Here is a 25,725-nt window from a genome sequence, read left to right as displayed (position 1 = left end):
CAACAGTTTGCACCCTGGCTCCACCACTTACGTGACCTCACCGTGTCTCAATTTTCGCTTTGGCAAATGGAGACAGTCGTGTAACGTACTAACCTACTTCATAGGGCTGCTATGAGGATTTGGTAGATTAATAGGCACAAAGAACTCAGATGATGCCTGGCACTGGCACGTAGTAAGTTCTTAATAAGTAGTAGCAGTGATGATGGCGCTGATGATATCATTTGCTTACCTGAAAATAAAACCACCTTACCCTGACTGTGGTGAACTCTCGGTATCAATATAACATAAAGCCTGAAGGTTAGTTTCCTTGTGAAGGCATTCCCCTTATTCTCTCAGCTGGAAATAACTTCTCCAATATTGAATTCCCAAAGCACTTGGGGCGGGGGAGGGGAATCTTTTTCTTGAAGCATAACACACATACAGAAAATGGCATAAATCCTAACACAGATTGAAGGATTTTCATAAAGTGAATGCACCCACTAAAGCAATTTTATTCATACCCCTTTTATGAAATATTTATAAGATTTTAAGTTACTGAGCACTGAAACTCTCTCACCCAGAGCCTAGGTAACTCCCTGCACATAGTACGTCTATAATAACATTGCTGAATGTGTGAACTCTATGCTGTTTATAAGAGACTCACATTAGGTTGAAAGTAAAAAGATGGAAAAAGATATTCCATGCAAAGAGTAACCAAAAGAGAGCTGGAGTAGCTATTCTAATATTAGACAAAACAGGCTTTAAGACAAAAGTTGTTATAACAGACAGAAAAGGACATTATCAACTATACTTCAATTAAAAAAAGGACATTATATAATAATAAAATGGTAAATCCATCAAGAAGATATAACAATTATTAATAAATATGTAACCAACAGCAGAGTCCTAATATATATGAAGCAAAAACTGACAGAATTGAAGGGAGAAATGGAGAGTTCAATAATAATAGTTGGAGATTTCAATATTCCACTTTCAATAATGATACAACTATTAGACAGAAGATCAGTAAAGAAATAGAGAACTTGAACAACACTATAAACCAACTAGGCCTAACACACACATGTGGAACACTCTGTTCAATAACAGAAGACACATTTTTGTCAAGTACACACAGAACATCTTCCAGAAGAAACCATACATTAGGTCACAAAAGTCTCAATAAATTTAAAAAGACTGAAGTCATATAAAGTATCTTCTCTGGCTACAGTAGAATGAAATTAGAAATCAATAACAGAAGGAAATGTGGAAAATTAACAAATATGTGGAAATTAAATAACACAAACAATGAGTCAAAGAAGAAATTACAAGGGAAAGTACAAAATATTTTGAGATGAATAAAAACACAACATATCAAAACTTATGACAGTGCTCAGAGCAAAATTTATAGCTGTAAATGTCTACATTAAAAAGAAGATCTCAAATCAATAACCTAGGCTTCCACCTTAGAGAACTAGAAAAAGAAGAACAAATTAAACCCAAAGCAAACGGAAGAAAGGAAATAAAGATTAGTGTGGAGATCAATAAAATGGAGAATAGAAAAACAATAGAATCAATGAAGCCAAAAGTTGGCTCTTTGTAAGAATCAACAAAATTGACAAATAGAATACTATGGACTGTTGTATGTCAACAAATCAAATAACCTAGATAAAATGGATAAATTCCTAGAAACACACAAACTACCAAAACTAACTCAGAGAAGAAATAGAACATATGAATAGACCTACAATAAGTAAAGAGATGAATCAATATTCAAAAAACCTCCAACAAAGAAAAGTCCAGGGCGAGATGGCTTCACTGGTGAATTCTACCAAGCATTTAAAGAAGAATTAACACCAATCCCCAAACTCTTCAAAAAATAGAAGAGAAGGGAACATTTCCTAATTCATTAGGCCAGTAATATACTGACACCAAAGTCAAAGACATCACACAAGAAAAGAAAATTAAAGACTAATAGTCCCTATGAATGTAGGTGCAAAAATCCTTAACAAAATACTAGTAAACTGAACCCAGCTGCATATTAAAAAGATTAAACACCATGACCAAATGGGATTTATTCCAGGAATGCAAGGGTGGTCCACATACAATAATCAATATATGTAATACACCACGCTAATAAGATGAAGGGGAAGAATACCACATGATCAGATCAGTAAATACAGAAAAAGGATTTGACAATACCCAACCCCCTTTCATGATAAAAAACAAAACAAAACAAAAAACACATCATATTAGAAATAGAAGGAAAATTCCTCAACTTGAAAAACGGCATCTGCAAAAACCCCACAGCTTACTTAATGGTGACTCCCTCCTAAGATCAGGAACATGACAAGGATGTCCACTTTTGCCACTTCTATTCAACAATGTACTGGAAGTTTTAGCCAGAGCATATAAGCAAGAAAAATAAAATGCATCCAAACTGGAAAAGAAGAAGTAAGAATTTCTCTATTCAGAGATGACTTATATCTGGAAAATCCCAAAGAATGTACACATGTGCGCATGCACACACACACACATACACACACACACTATTAGAACTAACAAATGAATTCAGCAAAGTTTTAGGATACAACATCAACAAACAAAAATCAGTTGTATTTCTATACACTAGCAATGAACAATCCAAAAATGAAATTAAGAAAATTCCATTTATAATAGCATCCAAAAGAATATAAAATACTTAAAGAATAAATTTAACAGAGAAGGTACAAGACTTGTACACTGAAAGCTACAAAATATTGTTGAAAGAAATTAAAGAATACCTAAATAATGGAAATAAATGGAAAGATATCCCATGCTCATGAATTGGAAGACTTAATATTGTTAAGGGGGCAATACTCCCAAATTGATCTATAGATTCAATGAAATATCTATCAAAACCCCAACTTCTTTTTTCACAGAAGTGAACAAGCTGTTCCTAAAATTTATATAAAATTACACTGGTACCCTGAATAACCAAAACAAACTTCAAAAGAAGAACAAAATTGGAAGCCTCACACTTCCCTATTTCAAAACTTACTACCAAGCTAGAGTAATAAAAATTGTGTGTTACCAGCATAAGGATAGGCATATAGATCAATGGAATAGAATTGAGAGTCCAGAAATAAAACCATACATATATGGTCAACTGATTCTTGAAAAGGGTGCCAGGACCACTCAATGGGGGAAAAGAGTCTCTTCAACAAGGGATGTCAAGACCACTGGATATCTATCTGTAAAAGAATGAAGTTGAAACCTTACCTCACTCCATATACCAAAATTAACTCAAAATAGATTAACAACCTAAATGTAAGAGCTAAAACTATAAAAATCCTAGAAAAAAAACATAGGGTTAAATTTTCATGACCTTGGACTTGGCAATAGATTCCTAGATATGATACCAAAAACACAAGCAAAAAAAGAAAAAATAGATAAATTGGACTTCATCAAATTAAAAACTGTGTATCAAAGGGCAGTACCAGGAAAGTAAAAAGAATGGGAAAAATATTTCCTAGTTATATATCTGATAAGGATGTAGTATCCAGAACATACAAAGAACTCCTGCAACTCAAGAACCCAATTCAAAAATTGTCAAAGGAATTAAATAGACATTTCTTTAAAAAGGGTAAACAAAAATGGCCAATTTTCACAGGAAAATAACATCATTAGTCACTAGGAAAATGCAAATCAAAACCACAGTGAGACACCACTTCACACCAGCTAGGAGGGCTAGACTCAAAAAATCAGATAACAAGTATTGGTGAGAATGTGAAAAAATCAGAACTCTCATACTTTGCTGGTGGGAATGTAAAATGGTGTAATTCTATGAAAACAGTTGGTGGTTCCTCAAAAGTTAAACATTACCATATGACCCAGCAATTCCACTCCTAGGTATCTACCCAAGAGAACTGAAAACATATGTCCACACAAAAACCGTACATGAATGTTCATAGCAGCATTATTCATAATAGCCAAAAAGTGGAAACAACCCAAATATCCATCAACTCATGAATGGATAAACAAATTATGGTATAATATTTAGCCATACAAGAGGAATGAAGTTCTGATATACACTGCAATATAGATGAACCTTGAAAACATTATGCTAAGTGATAGAAGCCAGACTCAAAAGGCCACATATTGTAGAATTCCATTTATATCAAATGTCCACAATGGACAAATCCTTAGAGACAGAAAGCAGGCTGGTGGGTGCCAGGGGTTGGGGTGTCGGGGAGGGGATGAGGAATGGCTGCTTAATAGGTATGGAGTTTCTTTGGGGGGTAATGAAAAACTTCTGGAATTAGATAGTGGTGATGTTTGGACAACCTTTTAAATATACTAAAAGCCATTGAATTGTACACTTTAACGTGGTTAAAATGTTGAATTTTATGTTAAATGATTTTAACGTCCATTTTAAGAAATTGCATCTTTGAAGAGATAGCAACAGACCTGGGTAGTTGTCCCTGGTTCTGTATCTTGCATGTTTCCTGGGAAGTAAAGGCCCTGAAATCATTTTGAAGCGTCTACAACTAGTCATTCTCTAATGCTTGTGCTCAGGTTCTGACAGCTTTGACTCAAGCTGAGACTTCATTGTGGGAGGTGAGCAACTCAGTTGAACTCATCCATCTTGGGTGAGAGGACACTGGTGCTCCCAAGGGTGGGTGGGCCAGAGCCCAGGATGAGCTTGTTGTTGTTGACAGGTAGTCACCATCTGTGTTCATTAGAAGAGGAGATGGCAGGACTATATGCATAATAACGTGCTGAAAAGGATGGTCAGGGCCTTGCAGCCACCACCGCCCACCCCCCCACCAGGCTTCTGGAAGTGGGGGCTGATTAGTGGCAGGGCATTCTTAATGAGGATCTCTCCTTTGCATCTCTTAACATGCTTGTTAGGAAGGCACCTAAGCCAGCAACAACAGGGCCTAAGGATCATTTGTGTTCTGGGACTTCGAGGCATGAGCTCAAATGTCTGCTTTAAGTGCAAAGAACCTCTTAAATCACTGACATTATTCCCATTTTTCTTTGTATTTGAACAATGCAGCCATGGCAGTTTAATTAGAAGACAGATAGTGTCACAGCACTTAAAGTAAATGACAGGCTTTCATCCACATGTGCTAATCAGCACCAGGCAGTTTATGAGGGCAACATCCTGCTTCATTGTTAATTACCCGATTTTATCGAATCGTTTGAATTGTTTTTAAAGATTTACCCATGGCAATTAACCACAGCCATTTATCTGTAATATTGCATGCATTTGACTTGAATATGCAGTGAGGACCCCTGTTTCAGAGCATCAGCAGAGAACTCCTACAGTCTATGGTGGAACAATTGAATGATTCAAGACACGCAGTAAATTTTCCAAGGCCTCTTGCTAGTTTATACGTTTTATGATTCCAAAGACTCATAATGACCCAGCATAGAAAAAGTGCTCAAAACACACTTTAAATAGCTTCATTCACCTCCAGGAGGATCCAACTCTTTAGAGTTAATTTTTAATGTGATTTGATGTGATATGTTTGGTAGAGAAACAGGGAACATTTCAACCTAAAGGCTTCTTTACCTTTGCTGGAATTAGCATCTCTGTGAGTGTTTCTCCTTAGCAGCCTATGGCATCCAAGGGTCTCTATTGCTCAGGCATGCTCAGGAAATACATCTTTAGGAATTCTTTGTGAAGCTTAACATTTATTTTCTCCTATGATTATTAACTGTTTATAGATCTCCCGTGAATTTTTCAAGTTCTAGGCTCATTTTCTTTTGTGATATTCAATATTTTTCTTAATTAGTAAGTAAGTGCTCTTACACGGTAAAAGTTTGCTGGGGTATTTTATTTTATTTATTTATTTTTTTAAAAAAATATTTATTTATTTTGGTTGTGCCGTGTCTTCCTTGCAGCACGCGGGATCTTCTTTGCGGAATGCGGACTCCTAGCGGACTCTTAGTTTCGGTATTCACGCAGGATCTAGTTCCCCGATCAGGGATCGAACCTGGGTCCCCTACATTGGGAGAGCGAAGTCCCACCCCTGGACCACCAAGGAAGTCCCTGCTCAGGTATTTTCAATAAGAATTTTACAGCTACTTTCATAAACTGACTGATTCATAGTTTTCTTCTTGTTCTGTCTTCACTAGATTTTGGTGTCAGAGTTAATGAGTATATCATAGGTGAATTTGGGAGCTTCCTATCTTTTCTTATGATCCAGAAGTATAGATATTATGAACCATATCTGTTTTATACAGGTTTGAAGGCATTCAGTTTTAAATGAACTTTCACCAGTTTTTTTCAAGATTATAGGTCTATTTGGGTTTTCTTGATCATTTGTAGTTTCCTAGATAATCATCCACTTCATTCAAACTTTCACTATATTAGCCTTTAGCACAGAAAATTGATCTACTAATTTTAAAATCTTCTTTTTATCTATACTGATATCTCTTTATTAGTCCCAATTTGATTTATTTATATTTACCCTTTGGTGCTTTACCAGATGTCAGATTATTTCATTAATTAAAAAAAATTCAGCTCTTGTATTTATTCATCAACACAATTGTTTCATTATTTTCAAACTCTCCAAGGTTATCTTTACTATTTTCTTTTTTTCATATGCCATATATTTATTTTAATGTTCTTTTCCTAACTTCTTGAAATGAACTCTTTTTAAATAAAATACTTAACATATAAAATTTCCTGAGTATAGATAATGACTTTATCTTATACATTTAATAGATAAAGCTTACACTTTCAATATTTTGTAAATAGTCTAATTTTGCTATTTTTTCTTTGATTAAATAATTATAAACTTTTAAAAAAGATTTGGGGTTTCTTCTATAACATATGTTACTAGTGTAATTTTATTGCATTGTGGTGCAGGAACTTGGTCTACACAACGGAAAAATACAGTGATTTTAAAAAAATGACCTATTATATGATCAATTTGAATTGCTCAAATTCTCACAATCTTAATAGCTTAGTTGAACAGATTTTAGTATATGCCTTTTTATTAGTGGGAGGCAGATTCTCAAGTGAAAGAATACTCTTTTCTCTGAAATTCATCCTTCCTTCTCCAAGTCCATTGATGCTTTTCTTGTTCTACCCCTTATCATCCCTCATTTGGACGACTCAATACTAAACTCAGTTGGTGGTGCAGCCTCCAGTCTCTGCTACGCTATTCCTCCACAATGCCATTAACATACCCACCGCCTGTTTAAAAGGTTTTAATGCTTCTCCACTGCTTATGGAACTTAGGTCAAACCTTTCCTCGATGACATTCTTAGCTCATCACAATTTCTCCCCTCTATCTTTCCAGACTCATCCTGTATTCTCCAGCCCACCTATGTTCCCACCACCACTGGGGCATCTCCATGCTCTAGCTGTGCTGAGCTGCAAGCTCATTCCTGAATTCCACGACACTCCTGCCTTTACTTATTGATGTAATCTTTTCAGTTGCCATTATTTCTCATTCCACATGATTGTCCTTTACACCCCAAATTTGGACCAGTGTCTATAGTAGATCTCCTAAAGTTTCTAAAATTCTACTCCCCTATCAAGTCAGATCTCCAGAGAGCTCCATGCCTGGACTACACTTGAAGGGGACTCAGGTACCTGATGGAAATGCCTTCCCAGACTAGTATTTAGAATGTGAGCCCCAGGACGAGACAGCCTTAGCATTCACTAAGAGCTAGTGTGAGAAGCAGTCATAAGAGGGCACCCTTTCAAATTCCCTTTACAAAACTTACATGGTAACTCTCCCTTGGAGTACAGTGCGCAAAAAATCTACAGTTATCAATAGCCTGGTGTGCTTTCGATTAAATAATTAAGGATATGTAATCCACGATGTCTCTCTTGTTTTGGCTACCAAAACACTCAGGATGCTATTTCCTCCTGGTCTAGCTTTTATGATGTGTCAACTAGCTGTGTGACTTAAACTGTTCAAGTCTCAGTTTCTTTGTCTATAAAATGAAGGTAACCATTACCAATTTACAAAGAGTGGTGTGTGAGAAGCCTAGCATGGTGTCTGGCCATTTGTTTAAAAATATGTACTACTGACTTCTGAGAGACTGAATATAAAAATGCACACGGACCATACAAAAATAAAACTCTGACCCACAACCTGCCCAAGAAACCAACCTCCTTATCCACAATGAAACAAACCAGGAAGCCAGCCGCTATAAGTCAGACTGCTATCTCTGGTAACAATCCAAAAAGCTAAACAATAACTTCTGTACCAATTGACCCCAAATGGTTAGGACTTGATAATTAACAGCTTCTATAATTTTTGTCCCTGCTTCCAACTTAGGACCAACCAGAGAAAGCCAAATCTGTACCTCTAAGCAGTCACGTAGGATGTCCCCCTTCTAATTAGTTGGCCCCCAGCTTCCCCATGCCAACCACTCCCAATCAGGGCACAGCTGAAGCCTCCCCTTTTTTCCACTACAGAGCTTTCCCGCTCCTCTGCCTGACTTTGTGTCTCTGACAAAACATAAGTGATGGTCTGACTCCTTGTTACAGCAAGTGCTGAGTAAATAGCCTTTGCTTTTCCTCATTTGGTTGGTCTCTGTTTATATGTACACTTCCATGTGTAAGATGCTGTGCTGAGTGCTGGGGGTATAATGATGAACATGGTCCCTCCCTCTTGGAGCTCACTTTCTACAAGGAAAGCCAGCAGATACACAGCTGGAGGCAGGCAGAACACGGCAAATGTCATGAAGGAAATCAAGACAGTGGTATGATGGCAGGAAACCGGTGTCAGAGGCAGTCTGCCCTAGAGCGTGCGCTAGAGAGGACTGCCTGGTGTAGGAGAAATTTGAGCTGAGACACGGAGGGTGAGAATGAGCTAGACACATAAAGAGGGAATGAAGAGCATTCCAGGCATGAGGAACAGAGAGCAGCCAGGGCCCAAGGTGGGAAACCACTTGGCAAGTTCTAGGAGGCCAGTGAGGCTGCAGCACAGTGGGTCTTTGAGAGGTAGATCAACAGTTATTAGTTACGGCTAATAATTATTGCTTTGCCCTAAGAACCTCATGTTACTTCAGTGGTTTGATTATGGCAGTTTCAGACACTTTTGAAGTCGTCACTACATAAAGAAAAAAATGAAATAAGCCATTAATTAGAAATAATTTTAATAGCTAATATTTATAGAGAGCTTACAGTATGCTTTCTATGACTAAAATATTTAATTCTCCAAATAATCCAGTATGGGAGACTGTTATTACTTTCCTTCTGCAGATGAGGGAATGAGACAGAGAGTTTAGTAAATTTCCCAAAGCTGACACAGGAAATGAGTTTGAAGAACAGGATTTGAATCAGGCAGTCTGACTCCAAAGCTGGCAGTGAGCTGCTATGCAGTGCTGCCTCTTCAGGCTACATAGCTGCTGTGAATCCATCGTTTGATGGCAAACACCGGTCCTCCCGAGTTTATAATGGTTACTGTGTTTGCTGGCAGCAGGAAGTATGTTTGGAATCTAGAGGCTATAATCTCTGATCAGGGAATCACATAACTTCAGAGTATTTATGATTAAGGAATAGGGTCTAATGGAGCATGAGAAAAATTTCCCTCACAAGAAAAATAAAACACTGTAAATAACATTTTAATAATCATTCTCAACTTGCAGAACTTATCTACTATTAAATCTTTCTCCATAATTTATTACACAGATGTTTGTGGGTCAAAGTATGCCCAGCTTGCAAACAGTTGTGAGTTTGCTCTCCTGGGGAAACCAACAATTTGTGCTAAGTCGGCACAATGAAGATTGATCTTACTATTTAAATAAATTGGGTCAGAGAAAGGAAGCAGGCAAAATAGTCTGAAGACAGGTAAAAAGTGTTTTCAATCACTCATTTTCCAGGTGGAGTTCTGTTTCAGTGTATATACCCTCTGATTGACCAAAGCCTCCCCAAATCAAGCAGCCCCTCGGCCAGGCAGTGCCTGCAATCAGCTCACTTACATTCCCATCGTGGTTTGGGCAAGAGAGAGGCTTCCCCGCAGCCACAGCGGTGACTGTCTCCAGGATGGAGGACTCCTCAGCATTGCTGCCTGGAGTTCGCTGCAGCACGTCCATCAGGTTTGTGATGAAGAAGTTGTTCTGGAGCGCGGCCACCCCCTTCTCGGGCAGGATGGAGGTCTGGCGGCACACGGGGCAGGAGAGGGTTAGACTGTGGGCGGGAATGTAGTTCTGCAGGCACCTGTCACAGAAACAGAAGCGGGGCGGTCAGCACAGTGGGGCTCCTGCAGGGGGTACCAGACAGGTTCTCAGTGACTACAGGGCTACTTTGCATAACTTCCGTTGTGGTCTCCTTCACTAGGAAAAGATTAGTTCTGAAGTCAGTAGGTCACCTCACATTGGACCGGTCAACTGATCAGATAATCTCATCGAGTTTGGTACTGTTTCCTCGAGCTTTGCCACACAGGCAAAGTGTGGTCCACAGGTGAGCATCACTGGCCTCAACGGGGAGCGTGGAAGAAATGCAGACTCGTAGGACCCACTCCAGGCCTGATGAATCAGATTCCCAGGCGATGTGTATGCACATTTAAGATTGAGAAACACTGGCCTAGAATACCTAGTACGGCGTTCACGAATTTGTGAACTTTTACACAAACTGGAAGAAACATGTCACATTTTTTCTGTTAGCGCTGAAACTCTTTTTTACATACAAAATCATAAGCAGATTTCAGATGTTAAAAACACATCGAAGTGGAAATGTTTTGTTTGAAACAGGGATGGGACACCCAGAGTCCCACCAATACCATTTATTCTTAAGAGCCATCAACTTAATTCATTTAATTAGCGAAATGTATGGCTAATACAGTTGACCCTTGAACAACGCGTGAGTTAGGGGCGCCGACCCTTGGTGCAGTGGAAAATCTGAAAATCCACGTATAACTCAGAGCCAGCCCTCCAATTACCCAGTTCCTCCACATCTGGGGTCCTACACCTGCAGATTCAACCAACCGCAGATCTTGTCATCCTGTAATACTGACTACTGAAAAGAATCCGCATATAAGTAAACCCATGCAGTTCAAACCCGTGTTGTTCGGGGGTCAACTTTACTTCCAATAATCCTGTGATCACTTTTAAATGTATGAGGAAAGACAGGCAGAGAGAGGGTAATTTACTTGCCCAAGGGACTTAGGCCGTCAGAGGCAGAGTGGTTGTTCAAACCCAGGCATTTTGGCACCGGAATCTAAGCTCGACATCACTACAGTGTTTCCCAGTTTCTCCAACAAATTTGAAAACCTGATTTCGCCCCATTTCTCTTATTTTGCAGATGGGGAAACTGACATCAAGGAGGTTAACTGACCTTCCCTATGTCACACAGTAGATAGCACTGAATCAATACCAGAGATGAAACAGCTTTTGCTAAGGTCACTAGCGACATCTAAATCTAATACACGTTTTTCGATTCTGTCATTCATCAAGCTTGAGCACTGCCTCCCCACCCCTCCTTTTTATGAAACTTTATCTTTCCTTGGTTTCCGATACCACACTCACCTGGTTCTCCTTCTGCCTGCTCTTTTTTCTACTGAGTCAATATAGTTTGGAGTTAGTCAAGGTTTATCGTAAGCCCTCTTCTTTCCCTGGGGTATTATATTATATTATAATGCACGATAAGCATAACACTCTCATATTTATGTTCCTTCCCACGGATGCCTTCTCTGAGCCCCATAACCGTACACCAACTGCTCTCTTGACATCTCCTCTTAGAGGTCTCACAGGTCCTAAAACTCAACATGTTCAAAACCAAACCCATGATCTTCCCGCACGCTGTGTCCTCCACCCATCAGTGAACTGCACCTCCATCCCTTCATCTAAGCAAACCAGAACCATGAGTCATTCTAAAAACAGTAATTCCCGTACTGGTCTTCACTGTCCACATGCAACCCATCACCAAAGCCTGGAAATTCCTCAATAGCGTTCCAGCCTCCCCAGGTCTCTTCATTTGTATGAAGACACCCTTGCTTAGATGTCTGCAGTCGCCCTACCCCTGGTATAATGCCATCTACCTTGTACCCCCCTCACCCTTCTCCATACTGCAACCAGAGTGACCTTTCCCAAATGCAAAGCCGGCCATTTAAATCTCCTCCCCCTCACATCTAAGATGAAACCCTTCCATGGCTTCCACTGTTCTTACAATGAAGACAAGAATCCATATGTGGTAATATGGATTACCCACCTATATGATCTGGACCTATTTATTTTCTGTCTTTTCCCCTCATTTGCTGCACATTTGGGCCTAAGTTCTTCCAAAGTGTTAGAGTCGCTCTCACGCTACACCTTTGCACATACCTGAAATTCTTTTCTTCTGCTCACTCCCCTTTGCTAAATTAATTTTCCTCATCCTTGGGATTTCTGCCTATTCATCACTTCTGCAGGGTAGCCTTCCCCGATTAGAGCAAATTCCCCTATTACGTGGTTGCCTGTGTACTTCTGGTATATGGCCCTTGTCACCAGTTTAATCTCACATTAATCTGAGTGAGTAGGTGTTTAATAACTGGCTCCTGCACTTGGCTGGAAGCTTCATAAGGCCAGGGACTGTGTCTGTGTCCTCCAAGCCCCACTGATGGCATTTTAGAACAAATGAGAGTAAGAGAGCGGCTGTCCACTGAGCAGCCGGTGTTTGTGCCCAGCAGGAGATGGAGATAAGGGGTCCTGGGTCTCTCTCCATGACAAGCCGTGAAGTTTTGTCTCTACATAAACAAAATTTTCCATCTTAGGGAAAGTTGCCAGCACCTTCAAAAGGAAATCAGCTCAATACACACGATGCTAAAACAATTTCAACACATAGCATTCTCTAGGGACTTGCCATGGTGGGACCCTGAAAATCTCCAGCAGTAGCTACTGGATGGGGAGTGGAAGTGGCATGGGCTAGACCTAATTGAGAGGGCAGGAGGCCAACCCCGGGAAGCCCAGAAGTGCTGCTTCTCACCTGCAAGAGCAAGGAAATGGGAGCCAACACAGCCTGACGAGACACTGAACACTGGGGAATGGGGCCACCCTGCCAAGCTCAAGCTGAGTGGCTCTCAGCGTCGTGTATAAAGAGTGCCCAGCTATGTCGACTGCTCCCTCTCAAGTAATGCCCTTACCATGTGAGCCCAGGAACCCATGGACAGTTAAAGTTCGTGGTCATGCTTTAGCTACATTCATTGAGTGAGGGGGAAAAAAAATCACTCTCCATTTCGCCATTTTGGAATATGAATTTTAAAGTACTTAAGCCAAGGTATAAAATTATGAATAAAGTACAAACTATCAGTGTCCTATATACCACCACTTAAAACAAACAAAAAACTGTACACACACGCACACACACACACAACCCCACAACAACCCAAAACAAAGAAAGCAAAACAAACAAAACACCACAACCACCAGTAACAAATCCACCTTCTCCATCCATCCATCACCACCAAAGATGTAGTTATTCTGTTGCAGTTGAGACCTTCCAAGGTAAATCAACTCAAAGCTCGTTCAATGAGATAACAAATGTACCTTAAACTGGATGGTAAATGTAATTACCATTGATTTGAAGTCATTGGAAATACCAATTTCCTGTTCTATGATAGGAGGTAAAAAGTTTTAACTATGTGTATTAATTAATAAAAGAAAATGTACTTAATAAACTGCTATAAAACATAATTAACATATTTGTCTTTAAGAAAAATATGTAAACTTACTAGGGAAATACTAAAATTGGACCACAGATAAACTAATTACCAACAACATTTTTTTATGCTTAATTGCTGATGGGGTAAGTTGAATGAGAGGGTAAAAATATGTTTTGAAAACTGATGAATTCAATGTAAAAAACTATTCAAGAAATTTTTTAAAAAGAAGTGTGTTTTCAAAAATAAATAAATAAAAAATAATAATAATAAATTATTTTAGTTTACAAAAAAAAAAAGAAGTGTGTTTTCATATGTAGCAAATTGTATATTCAGGTGATTTATAATTATTTAATATATATAGCTTTTTTTCTTTATCTGAAACATCATAATGTTCAAATATGCCATTAGTATGTGTCTTCTGAAATACCTGTGGAAGAAAGCTCCCTCCTTTCAACTAACTCCTCATATATGTAGGTATTTTACCTGATTTGTTATATGGGAGAAAATGATAGATTTTTTTTTTTTAAAGATTTTTTTGATGTGGACCATTTTTTAAAGTCTTTACTGAATTTTTTACAATACTGCTTCTGTTTTATGTTTGGTTTTTTGGCCACGAGGCATGTGGGATCTTAGCTCCCCAACCAGGGATTGAACCGGCACCCCCTGCATTGGAAGATGAAGTCTTAACCAATGGACAGCCAGGGAAGTCCTGAAAATGATAGCTTTTTAACTGGCCCTCACCAAAGATCCACCATGAGGGATCTATGGTTGGCAAAAACTGTTTCACAAAAAACAATGGGAAAATTTAAAAAAATTTTGAATCTTAAAATATTTAATGCTCCATCTCCTGTGGAAATAAATAAGTAGCTATTGGATTGCTTTCTCCCGCTTATAATAGTTCTTCTTTGAAATAAAGTACATTCTTGGCAACTCATGATTGCGTTTCTAGATGTCTATCAGAAGCACAAAAGATTTATTGTCTCCCATAGGTAACTGCAGAATTCTGGACAGAACCCTTTGGCAGGTTGTAGGAGGTCAGTCTGTGAAACCCCCTTCTCTGAGCACAGAGGAGGCTTACCTCTCGCAGAAAGTGTGCAGACAGGGGAGAACCTTGGGATTCTTGTACCTTTCCAGGCATATACTGCAAATCAGAAACTGCTTGTCAATCTGGCGCACCACAGGACTTGGGATGTTGGTGGCTTCACTTGCCATCCTAGACCACTGACATGGGGGGCCGGCTGTCTTTGACCCTGCACGCTGCTGCTGTCAGACAGAAAAACCAAAACGGAAAAACATATAATAATCTGCAAATGCAAATCAATCATTGGTTTATTCGCTAGAGGCATTGTGTTATGAATACGGGTAGAATTCCGTGTTGTGACCTTGACATGACCATAACCAACCCTCATCGCTATAGAGGGTGTACAGTGAGGGGCCTATTTGTAGATCAATAAAGTAATCACAGGTTCAGCATGCAAAGAAAACAAATTAGAAGAAGGTATGTTGTACAAAGAGGTAGCTTGCTGGGAGACTCACAGATATAGAGAACAAACTAGTGGTTACCAGTGGGGGCAGAAGGGCGATATAGAGGTGGAGGAGGGGGAGGTACAAACTATTGGGGGTGAGACAGGCTCAAGGATGTGTTGTACAACACGGGGAATAGAGCCAAAATTTTGAAATAACTAAATGGAAAGTAACCTTTAAAAATTGTATTAAAAATTAAATTACTGCAAGAAACAAAGAAGAGGTAGCTTGCTGGGTTTCAAAGTGGGGGCAGCTGAAAGGATAAATACTTACATAGCCCTGCCTGTTCATGCCTTCAGCCATGACTATATCTGAATATATATATATAGTCTTATTATAGTCTATATTAAATAGAATAGTCTTATTAGGATAGAATGTGTTTTCCCAACTATTATACTTGAAGGGGGTCAAAATATGCCACCCCCAAATAAGCCACTTTGATATAAGGATTATTTTGAGCTGAAGGCGATTGAGAAGCAGCAGATGAGGAAGAGCCCTCTCCCTCTGCCATCTGTCTAAAAGCAGAGCACATATTTCCCATTTGTAAAGGTGCCCCACTCTCCCATACCAGGAAGAGAAGAAGACTCTTAATCACCAGAGAGGAGTCTGCATAACAAATCTTACTAAACGACCCTTATCTACCATACATATCCTGGTCCCCTTCCCACAATTTACTGCCCCTTGGAGTCCAAACTCCCTTTTCCTTTGTCTAGTCGATTCTCCATAAACTGTGGTCTTGGGTCTAATGGCCTCTTCTTTTCTGTGAAGTCCCTATGCATGTAAAATTTAAAATAGTAAATCAATGAAGTTTAATAAAATATATATTTTATTTTGGAAAAATGATATATCAATAAAATGTGTATACCTTTTTCTCCTGATATCTGTCTTTGCCAGTTTAATTCACAGGCTTCAGTTACCGAACTTAAGTGTATAGAAGAAAAGTGTTTCCTTCCCTACATACTATTAATATCCAGGAATGAAATAATTACAATTTTTCATTAAAAACTTTGTATGGGGTTCAGAGTATTTTCTTCAGAACTAAAATGTGTTTGCCATGGAATGGGGACAAAAGCTAGAGGTAGTCTCTATTATTTTAAGAAATGTCTGTTGGTATTCACGTGTGGGCAACTGAGGGCCTGGTGAGTGAATTAATTCAGAGGAGGTTTCAAAATGTGAAAGGTCAGGCCAGAAAATGAGAATCGGAAGAGGGTAACAGAGAAAGCAGAGGGCTTGTGAAAGAATAAGGGAGGGAAAAATTACAACATAAAACATAGCCCCATTTATCACCTTAAAGAATTTCTGGCTTGTATCCCAGAGGGGTGAACCAAAGCTGAGCTAGAACTCACTACCTAATTTTCTAAATATTTGGTAAGGTGTCCACAGCCTCTTAATTCCCAATGGAAATGCTCTTTCCAAAAAAAAGTAGTTAAGGTTCAATATGACCCTAGGCAGGAAGTAGTAGTATTCCCATTCTATAGATTTTTAAAAACCGAGGCTCAGTTAGAAAGTTTGCCAGAATGCAAAACCCATGACCTTTTCACCCCTTAAACAACCACAACCCTTGACCTTGGGTTTTCAGAAAGCTGTGCAATGGAAGCTTGGTTTACATATAACATTTTAACTTGGCCTGGGACCTGTGTTTACAGAATCAACAATTCCACATTTTCTAAAGGAAACACTCTTTTCCAAATAAAAATGATGGTCTTCTTTCTCCCCTACCAAATCACCAACTTCTAAAAAAGCATGTCAACTTTTCTCCAGAAAATTCTGCTATTTACACATATTGGAGTATAGTTACAAACATGACACACCCATTTTCCAACTCTGTGCCTTCTAGGTAAGTTCTCTAAAGAGCATGATTAATAAACAGATCAAGCTTGTAAAAGCACCTGCTGTACAAGAGTGTCACGTTCAATCGGAACTCGATGTATTAGTTAAACAGCGTAGGTGTGACATACCTAATTAGCCAGAATTATCTGCTAGACTTTCATAGACTGTCTTCCTAAAGAACCAGAGTAGAGAATGATACCCATTGATTGGATTAAATGCAGCTCTTCTCTCAGGACCTCAAAATGTTGGCACATTGTCTGCTTTTCTTTAACTGCATCCCTAAGACATCAGCATAGGGAAGGAATGGATTTGTCTGGCTTTAAGATAAGGAAACCAAAGCTGAGGGTTTAAATGACTTGCCCAAGGTCATCCAGTAAAATCAGTGAATCAGAAAGCTCGGATTTCAAGATTTCTGCCTTATCTGATAAGTTGAGGTTACCTAATCTTAAGCAAGTTTAACACTTTCCTGGCATGTGTGTGTGTGTGTGTGTGTGTGTGACATAAAAATTGTAGAGTGCTCACTTCCACAGCACTAATATTGGAATGATACAGAAGATTGGTTTGGTCCCTGAGCAAGGATGACACATCAATTTGTGAAGTGTTCCATATTAAAAAAAAAAAAAAATCATATTAAACTTTTCAGTTAAAATCAGTTAAAAAGAATTTTATTTTGAATAGCTTTTGAAAATGTTCATTTTACCCTTCAAAATAATCAGTCATGTGGAGTACTGAAACAAGCAGGGAGAAAACATCATATTGGATTTTACTCTTTTTTTTTCACCTTAAATTTTGGATTTTTTGGCAAAGAAAAAACATTTGTTTTAATCAAATGATATATGTTGACTAAATGAAATTTCCTGAGCTGACATTTTTATTCTCCAAAGTGGAAATAAAAGACATTTCATTCTAATTTTCACTCTAATTTCATGATAATTATTGTAGTGGGTGAGAGTTAAGTCTTTGTCAGTATTGTTAATTTATATGGTAAATTAAGTTTACTCATTAGCAGTAATTTAAAATTATGACAATATTACAACCTGTCACAAGTGACCTGTTGAAGACATCTGGATTTTAGGACTCCCAGAATCAACACAAAATGTTTCTCCACCCCTCAAAGAGCCCCAAACCAAGACTTCGCCAGGATAAGGATGGTTCGCTGAATATAACTGGACACCCACAGTAGAAACGAATTTGACTACTCCTGAAGGGAAAATGGAGGCACGGGGCATGCTCAGAAGCACTGTGGGAAGCCTTCTATCCAACGGAATATGCCGCAAGGAATGTACACGAAATATCCGACAGCCTTTCATCAAAGTGTTTGGGCACACCACAGTTTCTGGTCTCCTTTGATTAGCAAAGCTGTAAATACTTATCTAGACTCTCGGCTGTTCTCCTTTCCCCATCTTGGTTTCTGAACTGTCAAAGATCCTTCTTACTCACATAACCAGCAGAAATAAATGTATGATAATAGAGATCAGAATATAGAACTTCTCTTCTGCTGGAGATCCGCAAAACTAATTTCTAGAGAGAAACACATGAAAACACACCTGGCTGGACTTTGTCTCTGAAGAAGCCAAAATGCTTTTGGATGCAGGAACTAGTACCAGACACATTGACAAAAGGCCAATAGAAAGGAAATGATACAGAAGTGAAGGCAGGAAGAGCCATTTTAAAACTACACGAATAGCCAACATTAGTGTAATATTGACATGAACCAGCTATGAGAGCTCTTGTGTGGGGAGAACAGCTGAGGTTCCTTGTCGGCAGAAAACCAACAATACTGCTTACAGAGGGGTTCACTCCCCTCTCCAGCTCTTTGCTTAACATCACCTTCTCACTCTGACCATTCTGTTTCAAACTGAAACTTGCCCCTATCTCCTAGCACTTGCTACCACCCCCATCACTGCTCTGTTTTTCTCCATAGCACTGGTCTCTCTCCAATGCAGTGTGCAACATATTTATTTTGCATATTGTCTCCCCCACCCCGCCCACTAGGATGTAAAATTCATGAGGGCAGGGATTTTTATCTGACTGCTCTGCAGAAGTCCCAGCACCTAGAACTATGCCTGGTAGTAGTAGACATAGTAGACGTTTTTTTTTTCAAATGGACTGAACAAATGAGGTATAACATGGGAACAGACCCAGTCCCAGTAGCAGAAAAGAATAGCACTTGCTGATCTCATGTGAACATTTTCACTTGACGTCAGACATTACCTGCCTTCCTAAGTGATAGTCTAATGCTTAGCAACATAAGCCATGATCCAGAGGGTAAATATTTAGTGACGTATTTCAACACACTCACAAATGCAGGAAAAGAAATTGAGAACTATTGAAGGCACATATGCATGGAAATAAAAAAATCTAAGGAGTTTGACACATAAGTTCTTCATTAGTGGGGATTTGCCAACTAAACACAGCTTGTGTGGGTAAAAACAATGCAACCATCACAAAACAAAATCCTTGGGCATAGAAAAACCCTGTCCCAGCATTTCTTTCCTCACGTCATCTCTGGTATTTTGCCCGGCTCACTTTCTCAAACCTACAACTTGGTGGAAATTACAACCAAATGGAAAAGAAGAATTTGATAGGAGGAGATGAAATGAAAGAAAAATGCCCGCATCCACAATTCCAAAGTTGAAACTGTATTTCCCATTCCAAATTATACCACTGAGATCAGAAAACTTTCCAAACCCTTTATTTCTGACACTAGAGTGAGGAAGAGGAGGAAAAGAGGATGGAAGAGAAAAGACAGGCTGAAAGCATCTTCTGGAGAAGGGGAGGGAGTTGGTGAAAGCTTGTCTGGCTGCGCTAGGAAACATGGTTGGGAAACAGGTCAAGAATCCTTAGGAAAATCAAATTTTAACATGTGATTTGCGGGCAAGAAGCAGCATATTTGATTATAAATCACCTTAAAGGCACTAGATTCCATCTCTATTGTTTAATTTTATGGCATTCCTGGATTATGGCTTCTCTTTGTTGCCACTTAGCTGAATTTATTTATTAATATATTTACCTTTTTTATTGTGGTTGGGTCAACGACAGTGGTGCGGCCATGCTAAAATCAGCTTCCCAAGAAGTTAAAAATCTTCTTTTACATTTATAGAAAGTAGATCTTCAACCACTAGGATTATCTATAACTCCCAGTATGCTACCTTTTCCCTGCCAGAGCAGGTCATACCTAGAGCTCAAGGCACAGATTAAAACACAATTTTAAAAACAAAGTATTTTGAATTTTTCAACTTTATGAGCATACTATTATTCATCTTCAATGGAATTTGCATTGTTACTGAGGACTCAACCAGAGGAAAGAAAAGAGGACAATCTTCAGTGAAATTAAAACAGGGTGACCTATTTCCAGTTAAATCAAGCCTCTATCCCAAATGGGCCATTTTGTAAAATAGAAAAGCCAGATACAATATCTTTCTTGACAGTAGGCGTGTGAGTGTGTGTGGGGGTGAGGAGGGGGACCTGAGGAGGCCGTCCACTTTAACTCCTGTCTCCAGGAAAGGATGTGCCCAAGCTCTCCAAGGGCTCTCCTTCTCTCCAGGGTCAGATGTATGACAGCTTCCCTAGATTGCTGGGATTTACCATATGGAAGTTGATTTTTAAGCCATGCCCCCAACTTGTCTTTATAATATTTATGCCTGTTTCCCCTACCTCTTTCCTTAGTAGAGATAACTGTTTGTCATTACCTTCTTCATAAAAGTCCTCACCTTTTGTAGTCAGTTCTTAAGATTTGCTTTGGGTTTTCAGGGCTTCCCTGGTGGCACAGTGGTTAAGAATCCGCCTGCCAATGCAGGGGACATGGGTTCGAGCCCTGGTCCGGGAAGATCCCACATGCCGCGGAGCAACTAAGCCCGTGCGCCACAACTACTGAGCCTGCGCTCTAGAGCCCGTGAGCCACAACTACTGAAGCCCGTGCGCCTACAGCCCGTGCTCCACAACAAGAGAAGCCACCACAAGGAGAAGCCCGCGCACTGCAACGAAGAGTGGCCCCGCTCTCTGCAACTAGAGAAAGCCACGCCCAGCAATGAAGACCCAGCGTAGCCCAAGATAAAAATAAAATTAAAAAAAAAAAGATTTACTTTGGGTTTTCTAAGTTCCAGAAGGCTGGCCCTGTGTGATGAAGTGTTAAGTGGTCAGGCTAACTGACCTTCACTTTACAGTGCCCTGGGACAGTCAGGGTGAGTAGGGTCTCCTCTCCCCACATTCATCACCTTGCCAAGTCTCTTCCCTTGCTCTCCTTGGGGACTACACAAAGAGGCTGAATATTCTGGGAAAGGCAGAGGGCAGCCAGGGCCCTAAGCTCTGGGAGTTGGGTGAGGCTGGTAAGAAGGGGGAAGAGAAATGCATTCTACATCAGAACTTCAAAAGACACAGTCCTACAAAACAGCAACCCCCTCTTTGCCCGGGTGGATGGAAGCATATTATTTAAATCTGTTGTTTATTAAAATAAATGTTTACTTAAACTATTAAGTTTTCAAGAATAATAATAAAAAGCACTTAACAGAGTGCTGTTAAGTGGAAGTTCTTGAGAATATGAAGGCAGAAGAGGGCAAAGTAGGAAAAGGTAGACAGACTAGCATGCAAAAAGCAGGAATTAATGGCTCCTCCAATGATGTTATTTGAATAATTATACTGGGCTTCTTTTTCTTCAGTATTTGGTCTAATCTAAATCTTCAAATTCTAGAAGGAAACCTGATCAGTTAAATTCAAACAATCTGCATAATAATAATATTCAAAGAACCCTAATAGCCAAGCTCATTATAGAGCATATTCTATAAAATCTACACTAAAATTCTTACATAAGTAATAAAGGGGTACAGATGGCATCAGAGATTTTTTTTAAAAAAGCAATTACAGGTGTGTGCAAATGAGAATTTTGCCACAATTAGAAGTAATTCAGTCACTTTTTTTAAAAGAAAAAAAACTGATTGTAAATAATGTGGTAGCAATTTTTTTAAAGTTTGAAAGTACTTCTCTTCTATACATCTCAATAATACACACAAATGTTTGGTTAAAGTCTTAGTTTTATCTGAGAGATAATGAAAAAAGGCACACGGGAGTCAAAAATTAAGCTTAGTTAAATTCTTAAAAATTGCCACATATTTAGGATTTTTTTCCTACTTAATAAGGATAGATAAAAGAAAGTCATGAGTTTGGAGAAATTAATGTCTAATGGTATCCAAGTGAAGGACATTTTTATTTCTGAGTAAGACAAAGAATGAGTAATTTTTACTTTATTTCACAAGCAACAAAATCCACTCAGCTTTTGTTATCATATAAATAAAAAAATTAAGTCATCTCAGGATTATAATATTAACTATGGTGAAAATATGTATATATTTTATTCTCCATTTTAAAAATGTGTGGGTTATATATGCGCTACACTCCTATTTCTTGAAACAGCACATTCTATCAGAGAACATTTTTACTTCAGCCGTGTTTTAACCTTTCCGATGCCAATCCCTTGTGTCTTTCTAGGAGAAAATTGGAAAGAAATACTTAGAGGTTTAGGAAAGGCCACTATTCTCATCTCTGCAACAGAAAGCTGCTTTCTTGTACCACAGCACACAGGAAACTTCTCATTGTGTGCTTGCTTGGGAGGGGCGTGCATTATTTAACACTACAGTGGCTTGGGAAAGATGCTGCTAAAGCATCTCCCCGAAAATACTGAAAGACACCAGAAAATAGGTTCACAGTAGACAGGAGTGAATCCTAATACTTAAGAGATTGATTCAAGCAACTGGGCAAACAAATGGCTCTCCTTACATATTCTAATTAAAATAAAAACCAAGAATGAAAAACCTCTAACAATTTATTCACAAGGAATAAAACTACTGTAAAATGATCTAAGCCAAAGAACCGAACTAATAATTTTTAAAATGCCTCATTCTGAATTGAGATCTGTTCCTTAAAGCTGTGACACTGAAACCATCGTTTAAGACAGAAATATCATTTTACCTTGATGTTCAGAAATCTACTAATTAACATTTAATTGTTAGTTTAAAATAAATAGTCTTCCTACTTGCTCTCCTATCCAGCCCCCCTCCCCCACCAAATAAGGAATACTGACAGGGTGGGGCATCATTGTTTCTGCAAAGATGATACAAAATGAGACCCACTGTTTCAGGAAGCAAACCTAAGGTCCCACCCAGGTTTTTTTTTTTCTTTTTTTTCTCCCTTCTGTGTAATGCTACCATTGAACTCCACCCAGATTTGAGCCTATTTCAAAGGCAGGGAAAAAAATGTCAGAAAAGACCCCAAATGATCTCCCGCATATTTTCCAATTATCAACGGCATTCAGAATTCAGAGGGTCGAGGCATGCATTATGAATGAATGGGTTTCCAATGGTAACTGGGAACTGTGGCACTCAACCCCAGGGTTCTCTAACAGAGGACACAGTGGGGGAAGGGTCGAATCGCACAGTCTCCTCCACCCTGGGGTACCAAGGAAGGAATCCTGCAAATTAAACACTTCATCCCCATCTTTGTACCCAGCAGAGAGATGCACGGGGAAAACAAATCTTATATTTAAAATATAGGCCGACATACACATTAAAATAAAGACTAGTAAAAATAAAGGTCTAGTCAGATCACATTAGAAACGTGATAAGAAAAATCCTGCATGACTTTCTCCCTATTCTTGTTAATTTGACGCTTTTGTTTAAGCAGAGTGGGTCTCCCTCTATCTTATAGTTACAGAGCATACAGCATCACCATGAGAGAGAAGGGGTGGGGGTCTCGGGGAGCCAGAACAGAGACAGCAGAAGAAATTAGTTATTCACCTGGCATAAGACTAAGCAATCCGAACATTTAGGACCTACCCATTTCTGCAGACAGACTAATTAACGAGGCAAAGAATCCAATCCTCCCCGGCCTGGCGCTGCAGCCCCGCGACAATCCACAAGATCAGTGCACATTTCTGCTAACATCTCAAGTTTGGAAACACCATGCAAAGAGACTGGTTAAAATTCCCTACCATGCAGTGCAGCCATCATCAGAAGCCCAGCATATCTTCTGCTCTATGGAGTGATGTGCCAGCTCATGAACAGAAGAGAGGAAGAGAAAAATGGAGGAAATAAGAGAAGGCTCAGGAAAGTCGGCAGCAATGTTTCTGGGTCATTAACAAGTGGGAGACCCCTTTCGGTATTCAAACCAATCAATCTTTATCTTACAGGCCATCTTTTTCTCACTCAGCGTCTGTTGAAAAGACTGCAGCAGACCAAGCAAGGGATTATGGGATAGGGATGCAGCAGCTAGCTGCAATGAGATTCGTGGGTGGCTTGCTTTCCCCTCTGAGTCAGCAGTCAGCTGTTTCCACGTTCTGGTGCTGGGCCGCTGGGGTCCATCACCAGAATGTGGTTGCACGGTTACCAGGGGGAGGGCTGCCCATGCACATCTCTCGCGCCACGCAGCCGGGACAGGCGCCGGGTTACAAATCGTAAAGAGGGTGTGCTGTTAAGTAAGCAAAAGGGGATGCAGTGGGATCCCAGATTCCAGAAAGAAAACTAGGCACATGGGACCTCAGTTCGAAAATTTCAAATTTAGAGGAGTGTTTTGGGTGAGTGTGAGAGCACACACTCACCTTCTTTAGTAAGAAAAAAAAAAAAAAAAAAGAGCTATTTCCTTAGACTTTTTAAGTAGCTTGAAACACCAATGCAAATTTTTAAAAATGCAAAACAGCCCAGTTCAACAAGCCTCTACTACCTTTTCCCTTCTTGATATTTACCCAGAAAAGGGTCTATAAAATACAGTTCCTCAAAGTCAGATAATGCAAATGACATTTCTCTGCTTTTTGTGGTTCTAGTCATTTACAGAAAAATCATATAAATCAACAATTTACTTCATTCAGGGGGTGAACAGAACCTTTTGTTTTTCTGATGACGCAAAAGTTTTCAGTTTAAAGGTTGAGAACCTTGTCAAACTTGACATATTGACATAACCCCTATAAAGTCATTCAACTGATTTTGAAAAGCTTTGAATAACATAAAAATGACCAGAAAAAATATTACAAATCATACTTTAGAATTAAAAAATCTTACATATCAGAATGGAAGTCATAATCATTCCCTTTTCTACAGCAATGGAGGTAGGGAAACCTATTGCATTCTATTCCTTGGTTAGTTACTAGCTTAAAAGTAGACACTAATCATTTTCTTTAAATAATTAAGACTGAATTTGCATATTTGATGACATTAATATTCATCACATTCTTTCCATGTAGTCAGGCATTGCAGTTAGCCCTGTGAAGGGGCACTCAGCTCTGCAGAGGGGAGGGGGGTCACAGAGAATTCAGTCAACTTGACAGACTCAGGAAAATGCAGACGTGCCAATTCTGGCATGCTATTCCGGGTGGTACATAGTTCTCAAAAGCCCAGGTTAACACCCTGCTTTAGAAGTTTTGTTTTGTTTTTAACAGCTTTATTAAGATGTAAGTCACATGCTGTACAATTCATCCACTTAAAGTGTACAATTTCCACCATTAAAAAGTCACAAATGATAAATGCTGGAGAGGGAGCAGAGAAAAAGGAACACTGCTGGTGGGAATGTAAATTGGTGTAAGCCACTGTGGAGAACAGTATGGAGGTGCCTTAAAAAACTAAAAATAGAGCTACCATATGATCCAGCAATCCCTCTCCTGGGCATATATCTGGAGAAAACTCTAATTCGAAAAGATACATGCACCCCAATGTTCATTTCAGCACTATTCACAATAGCCAAGACATGGAAGCAACCTAAATGTCCATCGACAGAGGAGTGGATAAAGAAGATGTGGTACATATATATATAATGGAATATT

General features: G+C 39.2%; 1 protein-coding gene and 1 pseudogene across 5 annotated transcripts in view; one reads left to right on the top strand and one right to left on the bottom strand.

The window, feature by feature from the left end:
- The window catches only part of TRIM2 (tripartite motif containing 2), a 165,532-nt gene that overhangs the window by 40,454 nt on the left and 99,353 nt on the right, over positions 1 to 25,725 (bottom strand). For 2 of the 5 annotated variants that reach the window (XM_068542650.1, XM_068542646.1), the window contains exons 2-3: positions 14,647 to 14,828; positions 9,913 to 10,150 (exon numbers count right to left, since the gene is read on the bottom strand). In XM_068542650.1, coding sequence (XP_068398751.1) covers positions 9,913 to 10,150; positions 14,647 to 14,780 — 372 coding nt within the window. In that variant the 5' untranslated portion in view covers positions 14,781 to 14,828. Of the gene's footprint in view, positions 1 to 9,912; positions 10,151 to 14,646; positions 14,832 to 25,725 lie in introns of all 5 variants that reach the window. The other 3 variants (XM_068542645.1, XM_068542647.1, XM_068542649.1) reach the window with 2 other exon arrangements.
- LOC137764466 (U6 spliceosomal RNA) lies at positions 17,437 to 17,535 on the top strand (annotated as a pseudogene).

The sequence above is a fragment of the Eschrichtius robustus genome, chromosome 4, assembly GCF_028021215.1.
Source record: "Eschrichtius robustus isolate mEscRob2 chromosome 4, mEscRob2.pri, whole genome shotgun sequence".
In the NCBI taxonomy this organism is placed as follows: Eukaryota; Metazoa; Chordata; class Mammalia; order Artiodactyla; family Eschrichtiidae; genus Eschrichtius; species Eschrichtius robustus.
Note: the sequence above shows the minus strand (reverse complement) of the source record. Positions and strands in the feature narration are given on the sequence as shown.